This window comes from Pavona decussata, unplaced genomic scaffold (genome assembly GCF_977016875.1).
Source record: "Pavona decussata unplaced genomic scaffold, jaPavDecu1.1 SCAFFOLD_313, whole genome shotgun sequence".
NCBI lineage: Eukaryota > Metazoa > Cnidaria > Anthozoa > Scleractinia > Agariciidae > Pavona > Pavona decussata.
In genome coordinates, this window is record NW_028145705.1 from 1,125,001 (window position 1) to 1,137,634 (window position 12,634).

The following is a 12,634-nucleotide window of genomic DNA, read 5'->3' on the forward strand; positions in this document are numbered from 1 at the left end:
CAAAGAAATCACTCGCCCAACCGTTGTTCAAAACACAGCTTTCTGGGCGGCAATAAAAAAGATTAAGCCACTTTAGGATGCTGCTGCCAAAACCAAAGTATTGAAAAGTTTTTCTTATGAAGGACCATTCTATCGTATCAAAAGCGTTTTCAAAATACAAAAACAAGAGTAGTCCTGGAATATTTTTCTCTTTGGCATAGCAAATGACACTATCGATAAGGCGAATGTTTTCTCCAATAAATCTACCTTTTATAAAACCCGTCTGGTCATAATTGATGAGATTAGGAAGCAAATGTTTCAATCGATTAGCAATTGCCTTTGACGCTATTTTGTAGTCGCAGTTCAGTAGGGTTAGAGCCCTCTAGTTTTTGATAAAGAATGGTTTTGGGTTTTTCTTAGAAATGAGTTTAATGATTCCTCTTCAGTGAGTTACTGAGAGTTGTCCAGTTCCATAAGCATAGTTCAGTGCTCTAGTAAGGATGGCAGATATATCATTTCAAAATACTTTGTAAAATTTAGCTGGCAAACCGTCAGTCCCAGGGGTCTTTTCTGTTCCCATACCTTTGAGTGCCTCTAGGCATTCTTTTTCGGTAAGCGCTCATTCGCACATAGTTACCTCAGCTTGTTCGTGGATAGCGCTTTGATCTTCACGCTCAGGAAAAAAGGCTGCATCGTTTTGGTCGTATGTCATGCTTTTGGTTGAATAGAGGTTTTTGTAGAATGATACGCATTCTGTTAATATATTTTTTTTTATCCGAGGTAACAAACTCACGGTCATTTATTTTAATTTGGCTAATTGCCCCTTGCTTAAAGTGTCGTTTTTCCAGATTTAAAAAATATTTGGTGTTTTTCTCACCTTCATCATACCATCTGGTTTTAGATCTCAAAATTGCGCCTTTAGTACGAAATTCAATAATCTTCTCAAGCTCAAGTCTACTATTGTTCAATTGCGCTTCCAGGTGTGAAAAGAGAGCGCCTCCTGTAATTCTGTTGTCGAGTTCCTCTTGTAATCTGGCAATTGTTTGTTCCACATATATTTCGCGTTGTTTAGCCTGATTCGTTTTATTCTTAGAGTAGCGGAGCGATTTTTCGCGCACTTTTTGCTTTATCATTTCCCAAAGGAGGGAGGGGTTGACTGATTCATCGTTTTTGTACTCGTCATACGTTTCCTGAATCGTTGCTTTGATTTGATTTACATAGTCCAATTCAGTTAAAAAAGATGTATTTAATTTCCAAAAACCCGGTCTGCGGGGATTTGAATGAAGTGATAAGCGTAACGCAATTATCGAATGGTCCGTTTTATAACCTGGGACGATATCTGTGGAACTCGTAATATTAACCGTGCTTTGACTTACTAAAAAGAAATGGAGTCTACATTGTATTCTTGGACGACCCTGTCTTCAGGTGAAACTACAAGTATCAGGATATAAAATCCTCCAGACGTCAACCAAATCTAATTTCTCAGAAAATTCGTGAACGATTTAAACACTATTTTGGTGAGTTTTGGCAAGGCCGACTCTCTTGTCCTTATCCAGATCGAGGACATGATTGCAATCTCCTCCTATGATAATGTCATCGCCTTTAAAGTCGGTAAGGTGATCAAAGAAGTCATGGAAGAAGCTGGGTTGTCTTCTTTAGGAGCGTATATATTAGCCAAGGTTAAAAATTTTTCATTGATTTTAATGTCGCAAATAATGAAGCGTCCTTGGGGATCAATGAAAACCTTTTCAATTTGAAAATTAAAGTTGTTATTGAAAAGTATGCAAAACCATGCTTTATTGCTCTTGTAGTTGCTAAAAATAGCTTGATAGCCCCATTCTGCATACCATACGTGATTAGTGTTTTCAGTGCAATGGACTTCTTGTAGCATATGCATTGAAAAATGTTTTATGCGGAGCCAGTTAAACATCTCTCTACGTTTTGTGTTGTCTCTTAATCCCCTGACATTTAGTGACGCTATGGTCAAAGCCATAGGTATTCTCCTGGGAAGCTTTGTAGACAAATACCTGTGTGACCCGGTGAAAAAGCTCCACAATCACTGGACAGCATGATAAGAATTATTATTTTTATTTGTGCTTGACGTTTTCTATTACAACAAACAATTAAGCTACAAAAACATAGAAACAAAACAAGACATTCACAAAAACAAATATACGCAAATAGATAAGAAACCTCTCCAGCAAGGGACATGTAAGGGGAGCTAGCACTTAAGCCTAGAATCGTGCAAAAGGGTAAAGGATAACTACGAGTTCCTTTTTCCGATCGCCAAAAAAAATATCTGGCATATAAGAGGGCGGAAAAAGCGGTCTCATGAAAAAATACCACGGCCGTGGTTAATTAATGAGCAATATTATGAAGAAAAACAATCTCACCTATATTGGTATCTCGAGAGGCTTACCAACTGGCCAAATATTTACCTTTTATAAAGAGCTTATCAGGTTGTGATCTACTAAATGATGCTGGGATGTTGTTTTTTCTAGCTTCTTTAAATGTGGTCATTTGCTTTCTTCTTCTTGCAACTATTTCGTAGGGTAAATCTTGATACATCTTAAAGGTGCTTCCACGCAGACGTGAGCCCATAGATAATATTTCTTCACAATCCTTATATCGAAGGAACCTCGCAATAATTGGTCTGGGTTTCTGTTCGTCCCTCTTCTTTCCTAAGCGATGACCTCTCTGAATTTCAACGGTATTTGCATCTTTGTAGCCTAGTTCCATTTCGAGGAAGGTGCGAAGAACTGATTCAGTGTCCTCTTTGTCTGTGGCTTGTAGAACATGTTCAAATATTGTTTTCCCGTCTCGAGTATGCTTCTATTAAAATAGAGATTTTTGTCTTCTATTAAGCTTGGCTTGTAGATCATCATTTGCCTCCTGCAAATTCGTCAAAGCATGGCTAGTTTGCTCCCGATGATCATTTAGGCTCGCTGCCGACTTTTGTTGTTGCTTTTCGGCCGCTTTGAATCTTTTTGTCAGGTTCTCAATGTTGCGGTTGGCTGTTGTTCGGTGTGAAACATAATACATTTATTGGAAAATTGCGATGCCCAAATGGCAATGCTAAGAACGATCGGAAACATTTCGAGAACTATAATATTGTGGCCCACCCAGCTATCAGGCCATTTACCAAAAAAAAACCAATGTGAGCCAAAGACTGCACCATATGCATAACCTAAAAAAACTGATGCATCAGTGAAAAGATGCAGGTGAGAAGACGAATGCCAAATATAATCCAAGAAAAAGGAGCGACCATTGTACGAGGTCAAAAATTCGACCCATAGTTGAAGATCTGCTTTAGTTTCGCGATTAAGACGGATTAAGTACCTAGGGCGTCGAATACCCACGGTGAGGTTAATCAATCGACGTAAAAATGTGCGACCTGGTACTATGACAGAACAAGTGAAATTTAGCAGGCCGATTAAAGACTGTAATTCCTTCAAGGACATCTTTTTTCGTCGAAGGAAATCTTGTATCAAAGATCTGCACTTGATTAATTTATCACTAGGAAGGCGAGTTTCCATCTTAAGAGTGTCTAGTTCAAAGCCTGCGAATGACATAACACAGCTGGCACCAACTGTTTTCTCAGGCGCCATGGGGACACCTATGTCATTACATGACTGAAGGAAGGTCTGCAAATTTTTGCCACAAGAAGAGAGCGAATGGTTTATACTTAGAAAATCGTCTAAAAGGTGTAATATACCTGGGATACCCATTTTACTGCGAGCAATCCATTCTAAAGCAGAGCTAAAACACTCAAAAATTTTGCAAGAACTGGAAAGCCCCATGGCAAGATTTTTATCAAAGTAAAATTGGTTCTGCCAGCGGATTCCTAGCAAATTGTAATCGGAGGGACTAACAGGAATCAATCGGAAAGCATTTTGGATATCCGTTTTGGCGAGCGCACAGCCCCTGCCAGTGCGCCGAATTAACCTAACTGCGTCGTCAATAGATGCGCAATGTACGCTCGACGCGATTTTTGGAATATGTGAATTCACTGATTGACCTTCCGGAAAGGACAAGTGATGAATCATGTGGAACTCCCCCGGAACATTTTTAGAAATTAAGCCCAAAGGAGAAATGTGAAATATCGGAAAAGGTTGAGTTTCGAAAGGACCAGCTATTCTTCCTGAGTGCAACTCTTTTGGTAGTTTATCGTTAACCCCTTCAGGAAGGTCTAGAGCATTTGAAGATTTTTGCTAGAAAAATTATTCCTTGGCCCAACATAATCAATTAAAAAACCAAATCGGAAGCCATGAAGAAGGTATTGCTTAGAACTAGGCGGATATCCATCCGGATAAGCCTGCAATTTATCTACCTTGATTGGTGTTGACATTTGACGAGACAGGGCGGTACTGAGAGGCTGATTTGTTTGCTGTCGCTGAGTGATTTGCACGGGCAACGCTGGGGTTCGGTTTTTGTCTAGGCAATGCACATTTTCCGGCTGAATGCGGGAAACCACATTTGAAACAGTTGTGTTTAAAATTGCAGCCGGAACACTTTTCCCCCCGGTGAAATTTCCAGCAATAACCGGACGGAAAGGGCTGCAAAAGCGCCCTAGTACCTTCGGGACCGGAGTAGATATCGGAAGAAAAAGAATGTGAACCTTTGGGAATGTGGTGCGCCTGCAACCACAACTCCCAATGGATTTGGTCCCTGGGCTTTGTGCCTCAAGAAACGAAAGTTTTCGTCGTAATAACGCCAGTGGGCGTTTTGAACCGCTAAATCCCGCACTGTCTCACTATATTTCATCATAGCCGGGGCCTTGTTTGAAAATCTGACAGTATAGACAGCTACAAAGATCTGAAACGCTGTGATCCATTGATCAATGGTCGTTATACGCTTTGTTTTCTGAGTTGGTTCGAGACTAATGACCGGCCGACTCGCTGATTGCGAAGATTGCACCACCAAATTGTACCTAAAGTCGCTTGGCAGAGTAGTATTCAATAATGTACCTAGATCAATGTACTCGTCAGCCCAAATCTTGGACTGAATTTTGTCAGGAATTCTGGACGCGAGCGGCACTGAAATTTGTTGATGAATACGGGCCGGGCGGTCACCAGTCTCGATTCGTTGATTAATAGGTACTATGTTTGGTACACTTTAGTTGTGGTTACACTAGCCTTTTTACCCGTGGGTAACTAGCATTTTCCCACAGGTAAGAATTTTTTTGTGTGTAACCGCTTTTCCTAAACCGAAACTGCCTTTGGGTTATTTCCATGGATACATCAAAGAGAACAAAAGAACTTCCCATGACAGTTCCCGAACTGAAAAGTACGGTTTATCTGCTCCCTGAGGTGGCTTGCCCAATCATCATGCAGAACGTAGCTAACACAGGAAGTCGCCTGCTATGCTCTAAGTTGACCTCTGATACGCTTGGCTAATTTCGCGCTCACTGGTACCACAACGCGACATGGCAGGGTTTCGCGCATCACTGTGAGTATTGATTTCTCTATTTTCACGAGTTTTCTCTTCAGACTATCAGACTATCAGTTTCGAAGTTGATCAAGTTGTAATCTTTTTGTTTATCTGTTATAGGAACGCTAGTCAAAACGGAGATCCGTACTACAACGGGTATTTATTTCAATCAAGAAACCAAACAAGGCAGCCTGGAAATCTTACCGGTAATCCCCTGTACGGTGATCTGCCTCTACCGCACTATCCGCACTATCCAGCGATGGTAAATCCGTACCCCATATACCAGAACCCGTTGCCCAGTGCTAGCATGTTTGAACCAGACAGGGACAGTGATAGTCCAAGTCCAAGTGAAACCTCGAACGATCGCAACAAGCGCAGTAGCTGGTCGTTAACCGAAGAGAGATGCTTAATTGCCGCCTATAAGGAGTACTACGGTAGACTTAAGTCTACAAAAAGCAGTCAAGGCAAGAAAAACATATGGGAAGATATCTTGAAGCAGTTTCAAAGTATGTGCTTGAGCAATGGTGTGGAGTCGGAAAAGTCATTAGCACAGCTAAAGGAGAAGTGGCGGGCGCTCTTGGATAAATACAAAAATGTATGCGACCACAACAATCGGACGGGAAGGGAACGGAAAACTTTCACACACTACGAGGACATAGACGAATTTATGGCTTCGTCAGACAAAGTCAATCCAAGATTTGTCAAGGAAACAAATTATAACTCTGAGGATACCGACGACATTTTATCGACCGGAAATCAAGATTGTGGTAAGAAACCAGAGAAACGGCCAGCCACCACAGCTGAAAGCGAAAGTGTGGATGCAGAGAAAACTGGAAAAACTGGGCAAAAGGAGGAGAAAGGACCCAAAAAGAAGAAGAAAAGGCTTAGCGGCGATGACATGGAGCTAGGAATCCTTGACATGATGAAGGCTCAGCAAGAAGCCATTAAAAAATCAGAGGATAACGACGAGAGAGTTTTAGAAGCTCTTCTCAAATCTCAGTCAGAAGCGCAACGACAACACCAAGAATTTGTTGTGTCTGTATTAGGAAAACTTGGGCACATATTTGCTTCCAAAAAATAGCTTCTAACTTAACGTTTTCATTCAAAGGAAAAAAAAGAACAGTTTATTGATTGTTGTATTAAGAAATTTTAATTGATCTTGAATATCATTCAGTGGACACTGAAACACAGAGTGCTGTGAAATGATTACAATCGAAAGACAGAGCACAATAAGGTTCTAAAATTATACATCTGCTGTTTCTTTAGTATAACATGCGTTTCAGTTTTTAACAAGCCTGATTTCCTGTAATTATCCCGTGACTGTACATTTTACGCTATTTTCATTGATTTTATATCACAGTACTATATATTCAATCTCCTGTTACTTTCAAGTTCGGATCAATCCGATCAAATATATAATTGTTTAAATAAATTGCAAATCAAAAATATGTACTTATTTTGCAACCTTCTATAATTTAGAACGCAACGAGAACAAAATCAAGGGGGTACTGTCTATTGATTTGCAACGTATCGAACAAGGGCTTGTAGAACCGCAGCAGCGGCCTGGGAGGGGGGGCCACTGTCGTTATCATCATCGTCACTGTCATCATCATCACTATCATCTATGTCGACTTCATCTCCTCGTAAAATGCAAATGTTATGCAGCACACAGCATGCAATGATAGTGTCGGGTATTCTGTCGCTGTCTTCGTCTAGGCGCTTAAGTAAAACCCTCCATCTTCCCTTGGTCATACCAAATGCGTGTTCGGATACTATTCTCGCCTTAGATACCTCTCGATTAAACTTCCTCTGGTCTCGCGTAATACCACCATTATCCTTAAATGGTCGGATAAGCCAGGTTTTATTTGGATAAGCAGTGTCTCCCACGATAAGTGGGCGCACTACAGTTCCGCCTAAGTCAAATGTGGGTTCCATTAGGATATTCTCATCTTCAGCAGCCCAATATAAGTCAGTTAAACGTAGCATCCGAGCATCATGTAGGCTTCCAGGAAAACCGGTTGCAACGGATAAATATAAGCCAGAGGCATCAACTATTCCCTGTACTAAAAAACTGTAGAAATGTTTACGATTAAAGTAATCTTCGTGGTTAACTTTCGGGGCCTTAATAGGAACATGGCTTCCGTCTATTGCTCCAACTACATTAGGTATTTTACTTTTATTGTCAAAACCTTCAATTTTTTTAGCTATCTCTGCTGTAGTAGATGGAAACTTGATAAACTCGTCTTGATGTCGGCAGATTTCTTGGACAAATTCATGGCAACATTTTACGACAGTCGGTTTTGCCAACCCAACCATCAGTCCGCACGAGCGGTAACACTCGCCAGTCGCTAGTCGCCAGAGACTTGCACCAACGCGCTTTGGAACTGGAATGGCATCTCGCATCCTAATGTTCTGTCGCTGAAGCGCCGGTCCAACGAGCTGACATATATATTCAAATGTATCGCGAGAAACTCTAAAGTTTTCTTTCCACCAGTGATCGAGTGCATTGTTATTTAGAAGCTGCTCAAACCAATTCTGTGGTCGTGGAAATACCCAAGCCCTTCTTGGCTGACGAGCAAGTTCTCGACGAGCTCGTAAAGATAAATAAAACACCGACAAACCTTGCAGGTAACGTAGTTGGAAGCGCCTTCTTCGCTGTCTTCTCGCAAAAAACTGTTGGATTGCTATATTTATTGAGGATTGTCGAATAATTATCAGGAGAATCACTGAAATTAAGCTTACAAGATCTCGATTCGTGTCATCCATGTTTCCTTTTACGTTTCCCGCCAAACTGCATGGTCATTGTGAAATCATATGTAATTATATTTTACCCCGAGGGGAGTTCTTTCACTGTGTAACCGCATCCCCAAGGGAAACATGAAACCTGAGCTAAACCGAACCCAAGCCATTTACCCTCTGGAAAGCCCCAAACCTAAGGTGTGTGTAACCACAACTTTTACTAATACTTATGTTAGAAATCACACTCTCATCGGCCATGTCCTGAATCACACCTGCCACTGACCCCTGTACAGAGGCAGCCAGATCAGAGTTCTGTCCCTTTGAAAAGTTCTGGTCTTGTGGAAACGTGGACATAAGTCCAGACGCCTTGAGTCCTTCCACAACTGCATTGGACACAACAGCCGCAACATCCGCTAGTGAAGTTGATCCTTGCCCGGTCGCCTTATCGCCCGAGAATAAAGGAACGCGCTCCAACTGGCTGGGATGAACGGTACCTTGGTCGCCGGGCGCCGGTGTTTTTCCAGCTTTTCCACGCTTGGCCTTCGCACCACCAGATGTGGATTTGGCTTTACATTTGGGCGCGCGTTTTGCGTCCCAGGGATAACAACAGCAGGGAGCACAGCAGGGGCAACACGTTTTTGGCCTCTGGTCATCATGATCTTTGAGAAATAAGATGGGATAGAAACTGTAGACTGATCATGAAATTATGACGGAAAAACAAATGGATAAGGGGTGCGTCCTAAAATTAAGGCCCAGCAGGTCCTTGCGTGCCACACGTGTACATTGTACACAAGGAGCAACGATAATAAATAATCATAAGATTAACTGAAAGAAAAAGCAATTAAAAAAAAATAAAAATAAAAACGGCAACATATTTGGCAAGCCAACGAAAAAGCCGGCTGCCGCAAGGAACATGCTAAAATGCCGCAAATTACAGCAGAACCACTGGTTCCAAACCCGACACATATGTCAAAAAACAGCGAGGAAGATAAAGCGTGCGCTGAAAAGTGGCGTGCAAATGACCTAAATTAAGCTGCGGGCGTGGTAGGATCACCAAACCTGGAATATTTGCTTGAGAGCGAACAAAATGGCTCCTCTGTAGCTTCTATATAAAGCATAATGGCCTTGCGCATTGAGGTGTACCCTACCCCACATATATTACGGGTATATTCGGCTTACGTAGCCATTTATGGCACCAAAATTGGACAAAATCTAAAGTCTCCAGCACTACGCTGAGATACTGGTTAAGGATAGCCACTCTTTCATTGTATAAAGGCACCCCTCGTGGGATGGCGGCGCGGTTGATGACTTGGCACACCATAATGTAGTTAACGTGGCATTGGTTGTGCAAGATATGGGCAAGAGCCTCTATTTTGGAACCCACAGTCTCAGATTTTACACCAAGTTGGTACATCATTAGACCCGATTTCCAAAATAATGATATCAGGTTTTAGGCGCCTAACACCATGGAGGTCTAAAGCACAGAGTTTGTCGACTGTGCGTCCCCCGACACCTTGTAAAAATGCTCTGGCTGCTCGAGACAGATGGAGGTCCAGCGTAACCCTTCTATCACAACCCTGGTAGACAAAAGTTTCAAAACGGCGCACAAAAGTGTGACCCAAAATGAGGACTTTTGGCTTATAAGGCATAACAATAGTTTATAAAAACAAATTGATAGATTTACTCAACTCTGAATAAACGAAGATAGGACAACTCCTGAATGAGGTTGCAAAAGGATTTCCGAACTCGGAGAGCGTGTCAAGTATGAGAACTCGGAGAGCGTGTCAAGTTTGAGACTGAGAGGACGAGCACGAGGCAATGGCCGCATTTCATACCGGCAGTTTGAAGTCGAGGCTAAGTATTTTTCCGTGAAAGCTCGTGATTATTGCTCAATGTAATTTTTATTGTTACTTCGGTCACAGGATAGTCTTGAGACTCTTGCTCAATATTTTTATGTAATGAGAATTAGGGTTTTATCGAAAATATACCTCCAGTCACGCCCTGAAACGATGTTCCACCACAACTCCCCCACAGGTCTATACAGAGTTAATTAATAAGCCTAGTTAATCTTTTTAAATCTCTAAGTAGGCAGAAGTCATAAAAGTTTTTATTTGCCGGCAAATAAATTCCTTTTAAATTTATGTAGGATTTTTTTCTCGTTATAAATTAAGGATTCAGAGGTTTCGGTTTTCTTTTAGAAAATGGCCATACTAACGAAACTCTGAAAAATATAATGTCCATCCCTACATCCTATGCCATAATTTTGCTAAATATATAACGGAATGTTTACAGTTCTCATGAATTACTTCCGACACGTGCACTTGCTAGTAACGTCTTCTAGAAGAGCTAGGTATGGTGCATTTTTGCGGACGGGTGGGAGAAGGAATATCTAGGCCCAGGTCTTCACACACGCTGCAATGGATGCCAAAGTCGGCCACATGGCGTGGGCAAATGTTTAAGTTATGATGCCTTTCTTCCACTGTGAAAATACCTGAAAACATATTTAGCAACTTAGAAAAAAATTATCTCTACCTAGAAATGAGTTGGAAAAAACAGAGGAAGCCTTTATTTTTGTGCTATTACAGTATTTAACCAGCTCTAGCTAACAGCAACTTCATTTCCAGGATAATCACTAGATTGTCCGCAAGGAGTAGTCTGACTGAGTAGCGTACTATCGCTGCAAAGAGCCATTACTCACACATTACTTTGAAGACGCCGGAGAATAATGTTTGCCTTGGTTGATCTCCTTCGAAAAAACTGATCAAAAAAGTGCTAGGCACCCTATAAATAGGCACTCCATTATGTTCTGGAAACCTGTTTTAGTAACTGACAAGCATTTAGATTCTAAAAATAATCTGGAGTGCATGTTTGGACAATGACGTAGGTGTTGTTGAATGTTCAAGATAAATTAATTAGATCTACCGTAATTTCCGACGTTCAGTTTTCGTCAATTGTGGGAGCATCAGTGTGAAAACGTAGTAAAGGTCATATCTGCAGCTACTCATTTTGCGAATTCTAAACTGTTTCTGGTATAATTAGATTCAACTTTGGGTTGCATGATACGCTATTTTGATAAGTAGCCGGCCGCATACACTTACATAAAAATGGCCAGTAATATAACAAAAAAAACCGTATATAACTCAGTGCCAACAAATGAACCTAAATAAATACATGTTTTAAAAAAAGCCCTTATATAACTTGCAGTTTGCAACATTCCTTATAAACGTCGATTGTAAGAGTCCTTGTGAAAGACCTTATAAACGGCGATTACTGTAACACTCCTTATAAACGGCCATTATAAGATTTCTTATAATCAGCGATTATAAGACTCCTTATAAACGGCGATTATAAGACCCCTTATTAACGGTCACTTTAAGATACCTTATAAACGTCGATTATAAGATCCTTAAAAACGGCGATTTTAAGACTCCTAGCCTGAAAAGGCGATTATAAGACCCCGATATTTCGGCATTTGCTCGTTTTCTCAGTCGCTCTCTTTCTCGTCGAACTTCCTCGATTCGTCTCTTGCAGTCTCGTTCTCCCTCTATCTCTCTTTCTTGTCTTTCCATGTTCGTCAGTCAACATATTCGGATATTGACTTTGCATTCTGGTGTCTTCAAAATTATTTTTGTTTTCCCAAAACGCAGTTGGCCATGAAACATTCCGCCAAACAAACGCGGGCGGCAGCACAGTCTTCACATACTTGAGTGCGCAATTCGCGTTGGTTTTCCTCTGATGTTGAGTACAGACTTACGGTCTGAGGTCGTAACCGTGACTAACGCAAAATTTCTCGCATCAATAGCCTACAAAATTTCCTTACGCTTGGTGCTGTGCACGCGCATTTAGCTCCGCTATAAGTATACATTTCCATCGACATTTGCATTTGCACATCATTTTAATATTTCTCCGTTTGTTTGGGTTACGTTTGAATCGGTTTAGCTCTTTCTTTGCAATTATAAAAATATAAATAAATCCAAGGCGGCAGATGTGCAAATTCTCTCTTACATGCCTATCCCCTTTCACGAACCCTCTAATCTCGTAAGCTTTAAAAGAAACCCCAATCCTCAATAGGCCTTTATACATGTTTCTATTAAAACATAACACTTGGGTGCTTACCATTTACGCAAACCACCCGGATGGAATTTTTTAGGCACAAATACGAAATGATTTAGCTTTTCTTAACAGAAGAAATGGTTACCATAGGCGCCTAAGGTTATTTTCCGTTACCGTTACAGTATTGCCAAAATACGAGAAATCGTGGGCTAGGAATCATGAACCACGACGAGAGGAAGACCACAAAAATACTACCTTCGTTTATTTGGTAAGAAAAGCACCTGGAATCGGTCGGCAGGAGGATTCTTCACAAAGAAATTGCAGATTCCGTCTGCAAGAAAGGCTCCAGACTAGTCCATTTTTATGTCCTCCCAAAGACCCATAAAGAACGTTTTGCCATGCCGTCCATCTTGTCTGCAATAGACACATACAA

The 12,634-nt window shown here is 41.1% G+C and overlaps 1 protein-coding gene across 1 annotated transcript; it reads left to right on the plus strand.

Moving 5' to 3' along the window:
* Positions 1–5,210: 5,210 nt before the first annotated feature.
* Positions 5,211–6,490, plus strand: LOC146454192 (uncharacterized). Its single transcript, XM_085095803.1, has 2 exons — positions 5,211–5,265; positions 5,433–6,490. Exons 1-2 carry the CDS (start codon positions 5,211–5,213, stop codon positions 6,488–6,490), a joined length of 1,113 nt encoding a protein of 370 aa, XP_084951929.1.
* The last annotated feature ends 6,144 nt before the right edge of the window (positions 6,491–12,634 follow it).